General features: G+C 47.8%; 1 protein-coding gene across 6 annotated transcripts in view; it reads right to left on the bottom strand.

The window, feature by feature from the left end:
* The window catches only part of ARSG (arylsulfatase G), a 146,281-nt gene that overhangs the window by 34,194 nt on the left and 91,591 nt on the right, over positions 1-20,496 (bottom strand). For all 6 annotated transcript variants that reach the window (XM_074388886.1, XM_074388885.1, XM_039476888.2 and 3 more), the window contains exons 7-8: positions 12,122-12,318; positions 10,404-10,484 (exon numbers count right to left, since the gene is read on the bottom strand). In XM_074388886.1, coding sequence (XP_074244987.1) covers positions 10,404-10,484; positions 12,122-12,318 — 278 coding nt within the window. The remainder of the gene's footprint in view (positions 1-10,403; positions 10,485-12,121; positions 12,319-20,496) is intronic.

Genomic DNA, 20,496 nt, shown 5'->3' with positions numbered 1-20,496 from the left:
TACACGGAGGAAACAGCAGAGATCACAACCTCTGACAGTTTGCTTTAGCATGCATAGTATTTTTCTTTTAACTAATGCTGAATGCCATTAGACAGAGTCCTCTCTCCAGTTTATTGAGTTCTTAACACTGCCATGACTGACAAAAACCAACATTTGTTCCTTGATGTCACCCTCCTGGCCCATAAAAGCACTTGTGACTGGCTGGAGTGTCTGTTCTGAGGAGTGCACATTCTAACAGCCTTCGAAAGAAGCACACTTTCAGCCCAGGGCAGTGGCTTGCACGTGTAATACCAGCACTCTGTGAGGCCAACGCAAGGAAGATCACTTGAAGCCATGAGTTCGAAACCAGCCTGGGCAACAAACGAGACCCCTCTGCCCCGTATCAAAAAAAAAAAAAAAAAATTAAGTTTTGGACATGGTGGCACACACCTATAGTCCCAGCTACTAGGGAGGCTGAAGCAGGAGGATCGCTTGAGCCCGGGAGGTCAAGGCTGCAGTGAGCCATGATCACACCACGGCACTGCAGCCTGCACAACAGAGTGAGACCCTGTCTCTACAAAAATGAAATAAAAATAAAAGAAAGCAGGCTTTGTTTCTAAATGTAGTATGTCCCCTTGCTAAGGATGCCTACAGTATACTCGTTTTCTAGAAACACAGGGCAGCCTGGCCTCTCTTCAGACCCAGGACTCTGGCTGGCCTGGAGTGGCCCTGAGTATAGGTTGAGGACATTCCACCAAGCCTGGTGGCCGAAGGCCCAGAAAGAGACACAGTTTGACTTCCGCTGGGTCCCTATCAGCGGGCCCTGTCCCCAGCCAGGGCCAACAGCCAGAGTCCTTTATCCCTTGCTCTGTCACCCCACAGCACCTCTGACTTTTCCCCGCCCCACCCCCTACCCCAAACTGGACAGAAGGCCCAGGATGCAGAGACTGCTTCCCAGTGGGAAAGGTTATGCAACAACCTGATAGCATCAGATTACAAACAACCAAGGTCTCCCAGAAGCCTGGATGCCAAATTCAACAGAATGTTTCCTCATCACCAAGGGGGAGGAAGGAACAGTTCTGCTCTTCAAATAAAACACGAAAAGATTTTCCAGACAGAGGAGCAGTCAGTGAAGGGAAAAACAAGGTGTCGGTTCTGTCCCGGGTAGGAAACAGATCTGGCATCGACAGGGGAGGGTGGCTGTGGGGGGACCCAGGCCTCCTGGACCGGGCTGTGGGCTCAGAGGCAGCAGGGGTGTCTTACTTGTGCCCTTCTTCTTCGGGAGAAGGCAGGGCTGCTCTGCTCTGCCCCCGCCCCTGTTCCGTGTCTCCTCGTCCCTGCAGGGCACAAGCCAAGTGGAGCATTCTCAGTCCACACGCACGGGGTGAAAAGATGACTCCAGGAGACGCTGCCTCATCCCATCAGCTGAGCTGGGCGGCTCGGCCAGGAAAGGAAAGGGAAGACAAGCAGGGGGGTCTGGGGGCCCTGAGAACAGGGGAAGACAGCGCGTGGCCTGACGCAGCAGCCTGGCTTCGGGGAGAAAGTTGCAGGGCTCCGGGTACTGTTTGTCCTAATCCGTTGCGAAAACATTGATCGCCTTCTCTCTTTCATTTGCTCTTGAGTCTGGCCCCCGTACCGTGAGCCGTGCAGACATTCCACTGATGGGAAACTGGGTGAGGAGGAGCAGGTGGCCAGAGTGACCCCAGCCCCCTTGACTCACAGGATGTGGCCACCTGCCGAGCTACACGCGGGGCACTGCCTGGCTTCCCAGAGCCCCAGCGGCATTCCAGGCGGAGAGGAAGGAGGAGGCTGTGGAATAGTTAGTTGACAGGAAGCTGCTTTGGAGAATGAGGAAGGGGAAGTGTTTACCCCCAGGCAGCAGCCTTTCAGGCAAAGTTCACTTTGAAACTCCCAAGAAAAGAAGGGAATGGCCTCCAGCCCCAGCCCCAGCCCCATCATGAATTCAAGTGCTGTCACCCACAGATCCCACATGAAGCCACGGAGTTAGTGGGAAGGCCTTGCTCCAAAAAAGAATGTTACCTTGAGGTGCCTGAAATTCAGCTTCAGAACAAAGTTTCCCAAGATACTTCTTTTTTTTTTTTTTGGAGATGGAGTTTCGCTCTTGTTGCCCAGGCTGGAGGGCAGTGGCACGATCACGGCTCACTGCAACCTCTGCCTCCTGGGTTTAAGCAATTCTTCTGCCTCAGCCTCCCAAGTAGCTGGGATTACAGGCGCATGCCACCATGCCCGACTAATATTTTGTTTGTTTTGAGACAGAATCTCACTGTGTCGCCAGGCTGGAGTGCAGTGGCGCGATCTAAGCTCTTGCAACCTCTGCCTCCTGAGTTCAAGCGATTCTTTGGCCTCAGACTCCTGAGTAGCTGGGATTACAGGCGCGTACCACCATGCCTGGCTAATTTTTTGTATTTTTAGTAGAGACGGGTTTCACCGTATTGACCAGGCTGGTCTCAAACTTCTGACATTGTGATCCACCCGCCTCAGCCTCCCAATGTGCTGGGATCACAGGCATGAGCCACCACTCTCGGCGAACTCTGAACACTTTTAAAATTATCTGTATGTGATTTAAGTTGCCCTGTCCTTTAGCGGGGGAATCTTTTTCAGGGTGTTTGCTGATCCCCTTCTAATCCTTCTATGGGGGTCCCGTCAGGTCAGGAGTAAAGAAATTGAGTCTAATGGAGGTTATCATTAGAGGCCAGGCGCAAGGTCGGGAGCCTCCCTGGCAGTGCCCCCACTGATTCTCCCAACAGTCCATGGAGAATGGTCCATGACCCCACCCGACGAGAAGAGGATGCTGAGCCCTGAGCTGAGTCAAGATTCACGCCCAGCCTGAGAATCCAAAGCCTCCCTGCCTCCCACAGATGTGGAAAGGTTCAGACTGTCACAAGGGCTAAAGACTTTTTCCTGGACAATTATCAGATTCAAAGGTGCAAGACAGAATTTTCCAGGTGGCTGAGAAGTCGGGTATAACAAAGTGTCCATAAGAGCAGTCACGTGGCTTGGGGAATGAGTCAGTGATGGTCAGAGAATGTGGGTCCCTCCATTGCTGGCTGGCCTTGGGGACACCCTCCATTCTTCTTGGCCTCAGTCTCCTTATTTGTCCAATAAGGTGACTGTAATAAAGATCGCTAAAGTCAGCCAGGCACAGTGGCTCACGCCTGTAACCCCAGCACTTTGAGAGGCTGAGGCAAGCTGATCACCTGAGATCAGGAGTTCAAGACCAGCCTGGCCAACATGGTGAAACCCTGTCTCTAATAAAAATACCGGGCATGGTGGTGGGTGTGGTGACATGCATCTGTAATCCCATGTACTAGGGAGGCTAAAGCAGGAGAATCACTTGAACCTGGGAGGTGGAGGTTGCAGTAAGCTGAAATCACATGACAGAGCAAGACTTTTCTCAAAAAAAAAAAAAAAAAAAAAAAAAAAAAGATGGCTGAGACCTTTTCCAGTTTCGGCATTCTTTGAACTTGAGGGAATATTCCTGGAGATTTTGTCACTGGCTCTTCTCTCACTGGTCATTTTTGGATCAGTGGAAATGAGACTGTCACTTGCCCTTCTTTTTGTTCTTCATTCCCGGATATGAGAGGGATCTTTTTAAAAAATGCAATGGTATGCTGGAGGGGGAGTGGGAAATGGTGAGCAACTGTTTAAATGATATGGGGTTAAATAAAATAAATACATATATATATTAAAGCTAAGCATAGGCCAGGTGCAGTGGCTCACACCTGTAATCCCAACATTTTGGGAGACTAAGGTAAGAAGATTACTTGAGCGCAGGAGTTTCAATCCAGCCTGGGCAACATAGCAAGATCCTGTCTCTACAAAAAGACTTTAAAAGGAAAATAAAAATTAGCTGGGCATAGTGCATGCCTGTGGTCCCAGCTACTTGGGAGGCTGAGGTGGGAGGATCACTTGAGTCCAGGAGTTTGAGGCTGCAGTGAGCTGTAATGGCACCACTGCACTCTAGCCTGGGCAACAGAGCAAGACCCTATCTCGAAAAAAAAAAAAAAGTAGGGGCGGGGGTGCAGTAGCCCACTCCCGTAGTCCAAGCTGTTCAGGAGAATGAGGTGGGAGGATCTCTTGAGCTCAGGAGTTTGAGGCTGCAATAAGCTATGATCACGCCATTGCACTCTACCCTGGCCAACAGAGCAAGATCATATCTCTAAAACATTAATAAATAAATTAATTAAAGGATAGGGGATTTTTTGGGGGGGTGATGAAAGTGCTTTGGAACCAGACAGACGTGGTGATAGCACGATATTGGGAAGTGGTAAATGCTGCTTAACCATACAATTTAAAATGTTAATTTTATGTGATGTAAATTTCATCTCAATATTTAACATTAAATAATGTCCCTCTCGGCCGGGCGCGGTGGCTCAAGCCTGTAATCCCAGCACTTTGGGAGGCCGAGGCGGGTGGATCACGAGGTCAAGAGATCGAGACCATCCCGGTCAACATAGTGAAACCCCGTCTCTACTAAAAATACAAAAAATTAGCTGGGCATGGTGGCTCGTGCCTGTAATCCCAGCTACTCAGGAGGCTGAGGCAGGAGAATTGCCTGAACCCAGGAGGCGGAGGTTGCGGTGAGCCGAGATCGCACCATTGCACTCCAGCCTAGGTAACAAGAGCGAAACTCCCTCTAAAAAAAAAAATAAATAATAATAATAATAATAATAATAATAATGTCCCTCTCACTCTTAAAATCTTTCCATGGTTCCACATTTCCTTAAAATAAAAGCCAAACTTAAAAGACCTTTGAATGCTGGCCCCATCTCTTGCTATTCTCCTTGGTCCCTACAAACTCTAGACTCACAGACACAGGGACAGCTCCAGGGAGCGGCTCCTACTCCCTGCTGTTCCCACCCCTACCCAGGTTGCTGCCCTCGCCCAGAGCCTCTTCTCCTGCCAATCCCTGGCTGTCTCCTGCTCATTCTTCAAAATGCAAATCACCCCCAAGGAAGCCTATTTGCTGCCCAGTATGGTAGCCACTAGCCACATATAGCTACTGAGCCCTGGAAGTATGGCTGATGACCAAGAAATTAAATTTTAATTGAATTGTATTAATTTTAATTTAAATAGTCATATGTGGCTAGTACCTGGCATACCAGACCGTGTAGCTCTAGGCAGATGGAGTCTTGTTCTTTCACCCAGGCTGAAGTGCAGTGGGCGATCTTGGCTCATTGCAACCTCTGCCTCCTGGGTTCAAGCAATTCTCCTGCCTCAGTCTCCCGAGTAGCTGAGACTACAGGCACATGCCGCCACACCTGGCTAATTTTTGTATTTTTAGTAGAGACAGGGTTTCACCATATTGGTCGGGCTGGTCTCGAACTCCTGACCTTGTGATCTGTCCGCCTCTGCCTCCCAAAGTCCTGGGATTACAAGCGTGAGCCACCACGCCCGGCCAATTCTCAAATTTTAACCTGCATTGTCACCCAAAGGACTTGTTAAAACACAGATTGCTGGGACCCATCCCAAGTGTTTCTGAATCTTTTGGCCTGGGGTGAAGCCCTAAAGTTTGCACTGTTAACAATTTCTCAGGTGGTGCTAATGATGCTGGTTGGGGACCACACTTGATAACTATTGATCTAAAGTTGAAAGTTCTAGACTCAGATGATTCTAGACTCATTATTCTGAATGTAGATGTTCTGGACTAGTGGTTCTCAAAGTACAGTCCCTCGACCAGCCACATCAGCGTCACCTAGGAGCATCTTAGAAATGCAAAACCCATCAGCAACCCAGCCCTCTTGGGGCAGAAATGCATGTTAGCAAGATTCCCAGGGGACTGTCTGCACATTAAAATCAAACACTATTCCACACTGTCATTCCTTGAGGTCAGGGCTTTGTTGATCTTTGTATCACCAACACTAAGCATAGTTCCTGGTACACAGTAGGTGATCAACAAATAGGAGGAATAGAAAACATTAGGCGCTCAACAAATGATTTCAGGAGGAAGAAAGAAAAAAGAGATGAAGGTTGCACAGCTATTAAAGGTATTTTTCTTTCTTTCTTTCTTTCTTTCTTTTTTTTTTTTCAGACAAGAGTCTCACTCTGTTGCCCAGGCTGGAGTGCAGTGGTATAATCAGTTCACTGCAACCTCCTCCACTTCCCACGTTCAAGTGATTCCCTTGCCTCAGCCTCCTGAGTAGCTGGGATTACAGGTGCCCATCACCATAGCTGGCTAATTTTTGTATTTTTAGTAGAGATGTGATTTCACCATGTTGGCCAGGCTGGTTTTGAACTCCTGACCTCAAGCTGCCCTCCTGCCTTGGCCTCCCAAAGTGCTAGGACTACAGGCATGAGCCACTGAACCTGGCCAGCTAGTAAATTTATTTCTCATTATTCCTTCAAAGAATGGGGCCCAGTCCACATCCTTAAACCTGACTCACTGTTTCAAAGCTGCCTCATAAGTGGAGAAAAGATCAATAAGGCAAATTCTCAGATAGGAGATCAGCAGGTTTTCTTCAAGTGACAGCTCCCCATGCAGAAGCCCCTTAACTTACAGATCTTTCCCCCTACATCCATGGTCTCTACACCTTCTGGACTTTTAACCTTGGGGCTTCTGAGACCAAGCTATGCTAGGCTTTATTTCTTTTTCTTTTTTTCAACTGAGATGGAGTCTTGCTCTATCACCCAGGCTGGAGTGAGGTGGCACAGTCTCAGCTCACTGCAACCTCCACCTCCTGGGTTCAAACTGATTCTCCTGCCTTAGCCTCCCAAGTAGCTGGGTTTACAGGTGCCCGTCACCACATCCAGCAGATTTTTGTATTTTTAGTAGGGATGGGGTTTCACCATGTTGGTCAGGGTGGTCTCGAACTCCTGACCTCAGGTGATCCACCCAACCTTAACCTCCCGAAGTGCTGGGATTACAGGTGTGAACCACTGCACCCGGCCTATTCCAGGCTTTCTAACTGAACACTGAAGATGGTGGCCTGGCCCAAGGGTGTCCTAGGTACAGAAAGGAGGAATTGTAATCAGCTAATGCAACAAACCACTCCCAGTATATGCTGTAATTCTCTAGGCTCTTGTTTCTTGACACACCTCCATCTACCTCCAGTCCTCCTTAGCATCTTCTCTTGAACCAACTCTCCAGAAATCACAGCATTTTTGAATGGAAGAGAACCAAAAAGATCTATATATATATATATATAGAGAGAGAGAGAGAGAGTGGGAAACATGAATATTCCAAGTGATAAAATAGTCTGTTCACTGAGAAGGTTAGTAGGAGGTGGTCTCAGCTCTCCTGACCCCTGACTCAAATTTCCAGACACAAGATATGGCCACAGTCCAGTAGCCACTTGCTCCTAAAGTTCTCGAGATATCTGATCCAAGAGACATCAGGTTAAAATGGAAAAATAAAAATGATCATGGCTGAGCATGGTGGCTCATGCCTGTAATCCCAGCACTTTGGGAGGCAGAAGATGGTGGATAACTTGAGGTCAGGGGTTCAGGACCAGCCTAGCCAACATGGTGAAACTCCGTCTCTACTAAAAATACAAAAACAAAAACAAACAAACAAAAAATTAGCTGAGCATGGTGGCATGCACCTCTAATCCCAGCTACATGGGAGGTTGATGTGGGAGAGTCGCTTGAGTCCGGGAGGCAGAGGTTGCAGTGAGCCAAGACCATGCCACTGCACTCCAGCCTGGGTGACAGAGTGAGATCCTGTCTCATAAATAAATAAATAAATAATCAGCATTTCCTTCTCTGTACGAGACTCGAAGTGCACAAATGCTTCAGTTTCTAGGTGACTACAACTATCCTGCCAGACTAATACGGCAAAGGGAGTGTTAGTGGAGACCCCTGGAGACAGCTGAGGGCCATAGCTCAGGACTGAGTTTGACAGCAGGGAAAACAGCCTGATATGGTTTGGCTCTGTGTCCCCACCCAAATCTCATGATGAATTGTAATCCTCAGTGTTGGAGGAGGGGCTGGGTGGGAGGCGATTGAATCTTGAGAGCGAATTTCCCCTTTGCCGTTCTCATGATGGTGAGTGACTTCTCACTAGACTTGACATTTAAGAGTGTGTGGCACCCTCCCCTCTCTTCCTCCTGCTCCAAACATGTAGGATGTGCCTGCTTCCCCTTCACCTTCTGACATGATTGTAAGTTTCCTGAGGTCTCCCTAGCCATGCTTCCTGTGTAGCCTATGGAGCTGTGAGTCAATTAAATCTCTTTTCTTTATAAATTACCCAGTCTCAGGTAGTTCTTTCGAGCAATGTGAGTTTACTTGATCTCTTGGAGTACTGGTGTTTCTACAGATAGATAGGTAGATAGATATAGATAGGATGAATGGATAGATAGACAGACAGACCTTTCTGGATATTAGTCTGTGGACTAATACACAGCCCCAGATCTAAAATTCTGCCCCACATATTCCTCAATTGGGGAAATCTTGCCAGGCCCACCTCTGAACCCCTTGGACACAAACATAATTTCTTTATGAAACAAATAATACCAGTTTATTGTGGGGGGAAATTCACCCCTTAAACTCTCCTTCCTCTGCCCAGAGGTAATTTCTGCTGTTTTGTTACCCTTTATTAACTCTTTCAAGATTTTTCTGAGACTACATATGATTTTCTTTTTTTTTTTTTTTTTTGAGACAGTTGCGCTCTTGTTGCCCAGGCTAGAGTGCTGTGGTGCGATCTCGGCTCACTGCAACCTCCGCCTCCTGGGTTCAAGCGATTCTCCTGCCTTAACCTCCTGAGTAGCTGGAATTACAGGCCACCTTCCACCATACCTGGTTAATTTTTGTATTTTTAGTAGAGACAGGGTTTCACCACATTGGCCAGGCTGGTCTCAAACTCCTGACCTCAGGTGATCCGCTTGCCTTGGCCTCTCAAAGTGCTGGGATTACAGGTGTGAGCCAGCATGCCTGGCCAATTATTTTTATATAATAAAATCATACTTTACATATTGTTTTGGAACCTGCTTTATTCATCGAAAAATATTTCATGTAAATGTTTCCGAGTCAATAAATATGTATCGTTTTAGTGGTTCTTCTTTTAAATGGAGGAATAATAATTTCTTTAAGCATTATCTTTTTACTAGACACTTGAGTTATGGCCACTATAAAAAAATTCACTGCAATGAGCATCCTTTTTCGTACGTCATGGAGCACTTGCCTAATTATTTCCTTAAGACAAATTCTTACAGGAGGAATTGATGCATTAAAAGACATGAGCATTTTTCAACCATTTGGTCCATATGTCAAATTGTCCCCAGCATGGCTGCACTCTCAGAAAGTGAGACCCTTGTGGGAAAGCTCTCCCAGAGCAGATGGGAGCTGAGTTGGAAGTTGAAAGATGTTGAAATAGAGACAGAGGCAGCTGTGAGAAGCAGTATGGTATAGCAGGGCCATACTACTATACCATACTAAAAATACAGAAACAAAAACAAACAAACAAACAAAAAAATTAGCTGGGCGTGGTGGTGCGCACCTGTAATCCCAGCTACATGGGAGGTTGAGGTGGGAGCATAGCAGGGCCATACTGCTGCTCACAGTTGCCTCTGTCTTTACCAACTTGAACTCCAATGGCAAACCTGGCTCCTCCTCACAAACTGCGTGACCTTGGGCAAATTACTTACCCTCTCTGAGCCTCTCTCTTTCTTCATCTGTAAATGGAGCTATGACTACCACCCTTCCACTATTGTAAGAATTGGAGACGATGTACATTAAAACCTTGTGGAGGGCCGGGCGTGGTGGCTCACGCCTGTAATCCCAGCACTTTGGGAGGCCGAGGCGGGTGGATCATGAGGTCAAGAGATTGAGACCATCCTGGTCAACATGGTGAAACCCTGTCTCTACTAAAAATACAAAAAGATAGCTGGACATGGTGGCGCGTGCCTGTAATCCCAGCTACTCAGGAGGCTGAGGCAGGAGAATTGCCTGAGCCCAGGAGGCGGAGGTTGCAGTGAGCCGAGATCGCGCCATTGCACTCCAGCCTGGGTAACGAGCGAAACTCCGTCTAAAAACAAAACAAAACAAAACCTTGCAGAGCTGTGCACTAAATTATTCCTGAATGGATGAAATAAATTAATGGTTGACTGGATGGAGGGATACAGTTTTTAAAAAGGAAAGGAAGGAAGAAGCAAGGGAATGGGATGAAAGTAAAGACAAAGTGTATTTGTTGAGAAGTTCACAACTGCCTTGGGAGAGGGCTGGTTGCCTTGGGAAGTTCTAGAAGGAAAGGAGAGAGAGGGATGAGCCAAACCGAGCAGACGTTTTCTCCATCACAACTTGTTCCTTATTCCCTGGGTACTGGTGGCTGGTGAGCAAAGGTGTCCCTGTTTCATGATGATGTCCCTAAAGCCCACATATGAGCTGTCCCCTCCCAGAGGCATAATCCCACACCCCAGCCTGGGCTGAGCATTGCCGTGGGCTCCATCAACCCCACCTGAGCCCCTTACCTCTATGCGTCTGCCACAGTCCAGTGAAGGGACCCACACTGCCGGCTAGCTCACACTTCTGAGCCCATGGGCCATTGTCTCCTAGAAACCAGAAAAGCATGATGGTCACCAGGCTGGTTGGACACTTTTGCTGACTCTCCCACTCGGGCCCTACATCCCTGTGCAGAGCAGGGAGTAGACAGAAAAAGGACAGAAAAAGGACCGAAAAAGGACTTATAAAGACAAATATGGGCTGGGCGCGGTAGCTCACGCCTGTGATCCAGCACTTTGGGAGGCGGAGGGAGGCAAGTGAATCACTTGAGGTCAGGAGTTCCAGACCAGCCTGGCCAACATGGTGAAACTCCTTCTCTACTAAAAATACAAAAATTAGCTGGCAGGCACATATAATCCTAGCTACTCTGGAGGCTGAGGCGTGACAGTCACTTGAACCCAGGAGGCGGAGGCTGCCGTGAGCCGAGATCACTCAGCCTGAGTGACAGAGCAAGACTTCATCTCAAAAAATACATACATACATACATACAAATATGATTCCCACCCATGAAGAACAACCCTTGATATGAGGCCTGTCTCCACTGGGCTTTCAGACACACATGGTCTTTTCCTTCCCCAACTCAGCCCCGTCGTGACTCTGTTGCCTTCTATGCCCTTGCCCTTTTGTAAGGTTTCAACAATCTCATTGCCACTGTCGTCAGCCTCAGCCCAGTGACTGTTTATTGAGCATCTATTACATGCTCAGTGTTTCACATACGTCATCTCCTAATCCTCCAGCATGCTATGGAGTAGATTCTGTTATTAGCTTAATTTTGCAGATGCGGAAAGGGAGGCTTGGAGCAACAGTAGAGTATAGATTCAAACCCTATAGGATTTGGTTTAGGTCTTTACTTGACCCAAAAGCAACGCCCCTTCCCTTTTTTTTTAGACAGAGTCTCACTCTGTTGCCCAGGCTGGAGTGCAATGGCATGATCTCAACTCACTGTAACCTCTGCCTCTGCCTCCGCCTCCCAGGTTTAAGCGATTCTCCCATTTCAGCCTCCCAAGTATCTGGGACTACAGGCGTGCACCAATACGCCTGGCTAACTTTTGCATTTTTAGTAGAGACAGTGTTTTGCCACATTGGCCAGGTGGATCTCAAACTCCTGACCTCAGGTGATCCACCTGCCTTGGCCTCCCAAAGTGCTGGGATTACAGGCATGAGCCACCATGCCTGGCAAAGGCAGTGCCTTTAACCCCTGCTGTCATTCCAGACAGAAACCAAAAACACACAGTGTGTGTGTGGCTTTTAAAGAGGCCACTAGTGCAGCCCACTAAGGCCACTCAGCCAAAACACGTGACACAGGGAGTGGCAGCAACCAGAATTTTTGGGGCCAGGGAGGATGGAGAAGAGGAAAATCTTAGAACTGCTCAAGGGCAACACAAGCTCACAACGTCAACATCATTCAGTGGCAACTAAGGGCAATACCCAGATAGCCCCAATCGACAGGCAAGGGGTCAGCAAGGTGCCTGCTCTGTGTGTGCAAACCTTCCCAGGGACTTGGCCTTGAGGGCCTCAATGGACAGGTGCTCAGCATTCAGGCCGGCAAGCCTTACCTGGGCCTCAAGTTCAAAGCAAGCCCCCGACCTATGAAAGAGGATCTCAGGGCCAGACTCTGCTCTTCACAGAGAATGTGCAAGGTTATCTATTGAAAGGTAGTTAGGCTAGCTGGCTTTTGCTACTTTACCTGTAAACCAGAGGAATGTGTTTTCCTTCACTGTTTGGTCAACTTTGTCCTTGATCTGGCCCACCAGACCGTCCATCTCCTGGAGCCCTGCATCATACAACCTTCCGCCCTGTGGGGCTGCTGGTAGCTGAGTCACAGGTAAGGGCACGTGCATGTGGGCCAGACCCATGTATAGTAGGAAGGGCCTCCCGCTGGTGCTGAAACAGGAGAATCAAGAAGTGACTCTGCAGAAGGCTCTCCTGGCTCGTCTGGTTCCTCAGGGATCCTCCCTCTCCTCCAGGAAAACCCCAAAGCTCCTTCTGCCCCATGGGCTCAGGAAGGACACGTTTATTCCTAACCTTCCAAGAAATCATGGAAGCCATCTGGTTAGCCAATTACAAATGAGAATTGCTGGGTGCGGTGGCTCCTACCTGTAATCCCAGCACTTTGGGAGGCCGAGGTATGTGGATCACCTGAGATTAGGAGTTCGAGTTCACCCTCATCGTAGCCCCCAAGATCCCTTTTGCAGATGAAGAATCAGAAGGTTAGAGATTAAAGGACTTACCCCAGGGTGTGCAATTAGCCACGTGTCTGAATCTTGCTCTTAACTGCCACACTCTAAAGCCTAAGGCACATACACCTTTAAATTTTATTTTGCAGCATCCAGACTATCCTGTCCATTCTCAGTCCCTCATTCCATTTTTTTTTTTTTTTTTTTTTTTTGAGACGGTCTTAATCTTGTCACCCAGGCTGGAGTGCAGTGGCACAATGTCAGATCACTGCAACCTCTGCCTCCTGGGTTCAAGCAATTATCCCGCCTCAGCCTCCTGAGTAACTGGGATTACAGGTGCCTGCCACCATGCCCAGATAATTTTGTATTTTTAGTAGAGATGGGATTTTGCCATGTTGGCCAGGCTGGTCTCAAACCCCCGATCTCAGGTGATCTGCCCTCCTCCGCCTCCCAAAGTGCTGGGATTACAGGAGTGAGCCACTGCACCTGGCCAGTCTTGTTCCTAAGAGATCAATGGTTGTCTCGAGTTTTGATCACAGGAAGTCCAAGGAGACATATGACCACCAGATAACATCTAGATCAGGGCTCTGTCAGAGGCCCTGGTGCTCTGCCACTTCTGTACTAATCTTGATTCCCTTGAAAGTGTAGAGCAGGCATCCCCAAACTACGGCCCGCGGGCCGCATGCAGCCCCCTGAGGCCATTTATCTGGCCCCCCGCCGCACTTCAGGAAGGGGCACCTCTTTCATTGGTGGTCAGTGAGAGGAGCACAGTATGTGGCGGCCCTCCAATGGTCTGAGGGACAGTGAACTGGCCCCCTGTGTAAAAAGTTTGGGGACACCTGGTGTAGAGTAAAAGGCTTGGAGGGAGCTGGGTTAGCCTCCAAGCAAAGGTCCCAGCCCCACTCCCAAGCAAGAGCAGCTGCAGAATCACAGTGGCAGCAGGGACCTCCAGGGGACCCCTCTCCCACAGGCCCATCCACGGGGTGTCTTTCAGAGGACACCAAGCAAGGGTAGTGAGAGAGCACAGTCAACCACATACAGAGGGTGTGGTAGATGCATGCGCCTTTCATGCTCCGAGATTCAGTTGGCCCCAGGGTTCTCCTTAGCTCACCCTGGTTTACACCACCTCACAGCCTTGTTCTATAGTCAACTGTGCTCTCAAACCCCCTGCATCCTGGCTTCCGGGGTCTGCTGCCCGGGATTCTGCTTACACTCAGTTCTCTTTGATGGGCATAAAACCCTGGACACGAGCCCCAAGTCAGGGGCCTCTGCCTTTCCCGTTTACATCCACACTTTCCCTGCAACATTGCTACAGCTGTGTCGTTCAGAGCAGCAACCACAAGCCACGTGTAGCTACTTAGATTTCAATTAACGAAAATTAAACCATATTGAAAGTCCCACGGCTCACATGCTAGCACATGGGTGAACCTGGAGAGTATTATACTAAGTGAAATAATCCAGTCACTGAGAAACAAATACTGTACGATTCCTAGTCACCAAGAAACAAATACTGTATGATTCCACTTGTATGATCTACCCAGAACAGTCAAATTCAGAGAGAGAAGGTAGGATGGTGAGTGGCGGGGAACTGCGGGGAAGAAAAACTGAGGAGTTTATGTTTGTTTTTCTGTTAGAAAAAAATGAGAAAGTTCTGAAGATGGATAGTGGTAATGGTTGCAAAACAAAGTGAATGTTCAATGCTACAGAACTTTACATTTAAATGGTTAAGATGGTAAAATTTTATGATTATATATATCTGTATATATACACATACACACACACACATATTTCTAGCCACATTTCAAATGCTCAGCAGCAGCAGCAGGTGGCTAGAAGCCAGCAGCTTGGACAGTGCAGACAGAACACATCTCCAGCCTTGCTGAGTTTTTTTCCTACAGCACTGATTCGCAGTGCCTGGGCCCACTCTCTCAGGGACGGTCATGTAAGGTTGGGCAGGTTGTGGCCTGCAAGAGGACATCCTGCTGAGTGAATGGGTCCTTATTTCCAGCTTACAATCTACTGGCTGGGTACTCTGCACAGGGCAGTTCGTAGCCAGAGGGGGTATCTTTTTTTGAATTTTTCAGGTAGATTCCACATTGCAGTGGTTCCTAGAGCTGGCTCAAATTTCAAGAATTTTTCAAACCAGTTGTTAAACATGGCCATTGCTAAAAATTGAATTATATAAGTTTACAATTAAATAAATTTAGTATTATTATTATTTTTTGCCAGGCACGGTGGTTCATGCCCGTAATCCCAGCACTTTGGGAGGCCAAGGCAGGTGGATCACTTGAGGTCAGGAGTTTGAGACCAGCCTGGCCAACATGGCGAAACCCCATCTCTACTAAAAATACAAAAATTAGCCAGCTCTAGTGGCAGGCGCCTGTAATCCCAGCTACTCGGGAGGCTGCGGAAAACTGCTTGAACCCAGGAGGCGGAGGTCACAGTGAGCCAAGATTGTGCACCGCACTCCAGCCTGGGTGACAGAGTGAGACCTTGTCTCAAAAAAAAAAATAAAGAAAATAAATAAACAAATTATATTTTTTAAAAGGTAGTACATTCTCACCCTGTATCACTTCCTAACTGTTACATTCTACTATTAGGCATGCTCATGGGATTCTTTACATCTGTGGTATCTGTGTGGTGGAAATCACACACGATGGCTTGCTACTGCCCATCATTTCTCAAAGCTACATTCAGTGACATCTCCATAGCTTGAAACCATCCACGGTGAGAGTGAGTATTGACACCCCAGGAACTGGCAAATGCTACCGATTGTGGCTGTTTTCTTAGAAACCAGTTCACCATGTGTATGGACAAGGGGTGGTTCCACTGTACACCCTTCATCAGCCATCATCATCCTCCAAACTCTCACCCATTAGCAAAGTCACATTAGCACCCTAAGCCAGAGGCTTACAGAGACAGGCAGTTATGAGAAACAGCAGAGCACAGGCTGTTGAAGAGCTTGAGAATCCCGCATCCAAACCTCTGGATTTTTTATTATTTCAAGACTGTGTAGCCCTGGACAATTAACTTAACCTCTGTCATCTACAAAACGGGGACAATCAGATCTCCCAACAGAGTTGTTGTGTAACTTCCCACACTAAGCATCTAGTAAGTGGTAGGTTTCTTGTTTTTTATTTTTTGTTTTTGAGACAGAGTCTCACTCTGTCTTCCAGGCTGGAGTGCAGTGGTGTGATCTTAGCTCACTACAACCTCTGCCTCCTAGATTCAAGTGATTTTCTTGTCTCAGCCTCCTGAGTAGCTGGGACTACAGGCATGCGCCACCACGCCTGGCTAATTTTTGTATTTTTAGTAAAGATGAGGTTTTGAAATGTTGACCAGGCTGCTCTCAAACTCCTGACGTCAAGTGATCTGCCTGCCTTGGCCTCCCTAAGTGCTGGGATTACAGGCATGAGCCACCATGCCCGGCCACTTTCCTGTTAATAATATTGAATACATGCCAGCAGTAGTAAGTATAAATGGTGCCCAAGGATGTACCTCTTTCTCTGCATCCTGATGCCAGGCTAGATTCCAAAAGATGACATCAGGCAGAGCCTACACAGATCAGTCCCCTGAGGCATCTGTCCCATAAGCTACCTCCTCATTATATACCTGTGCTGAATGGAAAATAGAGTGGGGATACCCTGTGCTTAAAAAAAAAAATGCTGATTATAACACAGTGTTACTCCACTTTTGTTTTTTAAAATATGTTCATTTCAACTATACCTTAATAAAACCAGGAAACATATGTTTATGCACCAGCAGAGAATAAGGCTAGAAGAACACACTCAGCTCTATTAAAACAGATGATGCTCATGCCTGTAATCCCAGAACTTTGGGAAGCCAAGGTGGACAGATTACCTGAGGTCAGGAGTTCAAGACCGGCTTGGCCAACATTGTAAAACCCTGTCTCTACTAAAAAATACAAAAATTAGCTGGGCGTGGTGGCCTGTGCCTGTAATCCCAGCTACTCAGGAGGCTGAGGCAGGAGAATCACTTGAACCCGGGAGGCAGAGGTTGCAGTGAGCTATGATCCCATGACTGCACTCCACCCTGGGTGACAGAGTGAGACTTTGTCTCAAAACAACAACAACAACAACAAAACAACAACAAAAACCACACACACACACACACACACACACACACGCACGCAACAACAGGTTATTTCTGGGATGTGGAATTCAGGGTGATTTTGTTTGTTTGTTTGCCTGCTTGTCTCAGTTTTCCAAGATTTCTAAAGGGAACACACGTTATTTGTGGGGGGGAAACAACTGGAATGGCAACTAGAAAAGGGAAAACACAACCAACATCAGGGATCCGGGCTCAGATCCAAAGACCACGCACAGCCCCAACCCATCTTTCTCCTTTTTCCTGTTTGAATGCAGAGATGAACCTCTAGCGAGTAAGAGAATAAACCTCGAAGAGCGATGCAATCACATCGAACATCTACCCCAGGGCTGTGCTCTCCGCCTCACATGGTCATCACACACAGCTGGGTGAGGGGCCGGATGCAGAGCGGGGGCACTCAGACGAGCACGGGGGCCAGCACTGAAGGCAGGCAGCGAGTCAAGTAAAAGAGAGAATTCTGCAGATCCCAGGGGTGAGCTCAGGAAGGCTGAAACATGTCTTTCATCTCTGCATCCTGAAGACCTGTGTCTTAGCCTGCTCGGCTGGTGTAACAAAACACCAGTTCCTGGGGTGGCTTAGGATACAACCATCAACTTCTCCCAATTCTGTTTTTTGGGGTTTATGTGTTTTTGAGATGGAGTTTCGCTCCTGTTGCCCAGGCTGGAGTGCAATGGCACGATCTCGGCTCACTGCAACCTCCATCTCCTGGGTTCAAGCATTCTCCTACCTCAGCCTCTCAAGTAGCTGGGATTATAGGTATGTGCCAGCATGCCCAGCTAATTTTTGTACTTTTAGTAGAGATGGGGTTTCACCATGTTGGTCAGGCTGGTCTTGAACTCCTGACTTCATGTGATTCACCCACCTTGGCCTCCGAAAATGCTGGCATTACAGGCATGAGCCATTGTGCGTGGCCTCTCTTTTTCTTTTTCCAGGTTCTAGAATGGAAAAGGATCTTGGTTTTTTGTTTTGTTTTGTTTTGTTTTTCTGTAGAGATAGTGGGGTCTCACTATGTTGCCCAGGCTGGTCTTGAACACCTGAGCTCAAGCAATCCCCACCCTTGGCCTCCCAAAGTGTTGGGATTATAGGTGTGAGTCTCCAAGCCTGGCTTTAGGTCTCCCGGTTCTAGAGGCTGGGAAGTCTGCTGTCTGGTAAGCGGCTAATTCTTGGCTTATTAACAGACAGCTGCCTTCCCACTGTATCCTCACATGGCCAAGAGAGAGCACACCCTAGTCTTTTTCTCTTCTTTTAATACAAACACGAATCCCATCATGGGGGCTTCACTCTCGACCTTATCTAAATCTAATTACTTTGTAACAGTCCCACCTCCTAATGCCACCCCATTAAGAGTTAGGATTTCAGCGTGTAGTCCATGACACCATGGAATATTGATTTGTTTAAAATGTTTGATTTCAGACCAGGTGCAGTGGCTCACACTTGTAATCCCGACACTTTGGGAGACCGAGGCGAGTGGATCAGTTGAAGTTGGGAGTTTGAGACAAGCTTGGCCAACACGGTGAAACCCTGTCTCTACTAAAAAAATACAAAAAATAGCCAGGTGTAGTGGCACTCACCTGTAATCCCAGCTGCTCAGGAGGCTGAGGAAAGAGAATTGCTTAAACCCGGGAGGCAGAGGTTGCAGTGAGTCGAGATCGCGCCACTGCATTCTAGCCTGGGCAGTAAGAGTGAGTGACTCAGTCTCAAGAAAAAAAAAAAAGAGAGAAATGTCTGATTTCAGACATCCTGGGCTGCTGCTCACCCGGATGCCCGATACACTCCTGCTTATCAAGCCCTGTGTTCCCTGTAGGTGCAATGCAGTCCCAGACCTCATAGGGAACAGAGGCCCAGCTAGCTCTGGGATCTAGGACCCCATGCCTTCTACCCGCTCCTTTGTCCTATTCAGAGCTCTGCCTTCTGCTTAAAAAGCTAAAATCAAGCATTAGCATTCAGCATTGCCACCAGATTAAGGGGCTAAAGTCAACTAAACTGAATGACCAGCAGTGATACTCAAGTACTATGTTGAGAGCCTTGGGTAAGACACTAAAGCCAACTAAAGACCCAAGTAAAAACTTCCTAAGCCCTAGGGTGGCCCCCCTTGCCAAGGAAGAGCCAGAAGCCACACGCAAGGGATACCTGGTGGGTTTGACAAACAGGTCCCAGTTGGGGGAGGGGCTTGAGGCAGGAGACGAAGTCATGGAGGAAGATGGGCACGGACCTGCGGGTCTTTTCTGCTAACGCTCAGAAAATCATTTGGCACGTGGCAATCCCAAAGAAACCAGTATTTCTGAGGATTTCCTTCGGTAAAGTTAAATGCCAACAGGACTCGTGACTTTTCACTTAATAACCAGTTGATGAATTAACAAAGTGCTCCCCTTTTATGTACAATAAAGAGGCTGTTGGTTGAGTTGCCTTTTAACTGACTAATTAATGGGTGGATGTCCTGGCCCCATGCCCACTTCAAAGCAAGTGTTAAACACCCCGGAGTCCCCATTCCTTCTCCTAAGAACACAGTGTTGTTCGATTCACTGCAAAAGCAGAAAAGACTGTCCCCAGCAGCCTTGAAGCATCCACATGTCATGGGGCACAGGGGCCTGAAACCATCCCAAAGATGCAGGGAGCTGGGAGACCCTCAACCCTTCAGATGGGAGAAGAGGCTCTGCCCTTTCTACTATCAACAATCTAAAATAAAAAGACAGTTTTACAGAAACTCAGAAGGTCCTGAAAAACCCCTAAGGTGTAATCTCTGAAGCCCTTAGGAGCTGCTTTTGAGATGAAGACCTTAATAGATTTTATTACCAAGAAAAAGGATGCCTGGATCTCCTGCATTGCTGCCTCTACCCTCCCTGTTGAGCTTCTCTCTAAAAAAGTCCAATGTGGGCCGGGCACGGTGGCTAATGCCTGTAATCCCAGCACTTTCGAAGTTCGAAGCAAGCGGATCACCTGAGGCCAGGAGTTTGAGACCAGCCAGGCCAACATGGTGAAACCCCTGTCTCTACTAAAAATACAAAAATTAGCCAGATGTGGTGGCAGATGCCTGTAATCCCAGCTACTCAGGAGGCTGAGGCAGGAGAATCACATGAACTCAGGAGGTGGAGGTTGCAGTGAGCTGAGATTGCTCCACTGCATTCCAGCCTGGGTGACAGAGCGAGATTTTGCCTCAAAAAAAAAAAAAAAAAAAAAAAAAAAAGTCCAATGTGGCTGATCGAGAGGTGGGGGATTCCTGTATATTCAGTGGGCTGCTGTGATCACTTAGCCACAGGTAGTCCCTTTTAAATTCTGCCCAAGTGGACAGCCATGCAGCACGTGTTTCCTGGCCCGCCTAGGCTAAGGCTGTAGATAACGCCCAGTTTCCAGGAGCCCATCATCCTCGGGGAGTGTAATCCTGGGAGGAAGATCAGATGAACATATTTGGGATCATCAGAGGGCAGCACAAAGCAGTTATGAAGGGGGCGGGGAGGGTGATTGTTGTGTGCATGTGTGCGTGTACGTGTGTGTATCCACCTGCACACCAAGGTCTATAGGTGTGCACTCCAGATATGTGCACAATTTGGGAGTCGTCCATTATTTCACAACATCCATTCTTTGCCTGACATCTGACCGAGGTTGTAAGCCAGCAACCCTCACATATATATGATTTGTTAGAGATACAATGTGGTATGGTTTTGTTTTTGCTTTTTTGTTTTTGGGATTTGGGGTTTTTTTTTTAAGAGACAGGATCTCAATGTGTTACCTAGGCTGGAGTCCAGCGATGCGATTATGG

The sequence above is a fragment of the Saimiri boliviensis genome, chromosome 17 (genome assembly GCF_048565385.1).
Source record: "Saimiri boliviensis isolate mSaiBol1 chromosome 17, mSaiBol1.pri, whole genome shotgun sequence".
Lineage (NCBI taxonomy): Eukaryota > Metazoa > Chordata > Mammalia > Primates > Cebidae > Saimiri > Saimiri boliviensis.
The sequence above is the reverse complement of the archived record's forward strand: the minus strand, read 5'-3'. Positions and strand labels throughout refer to the sequence as shown.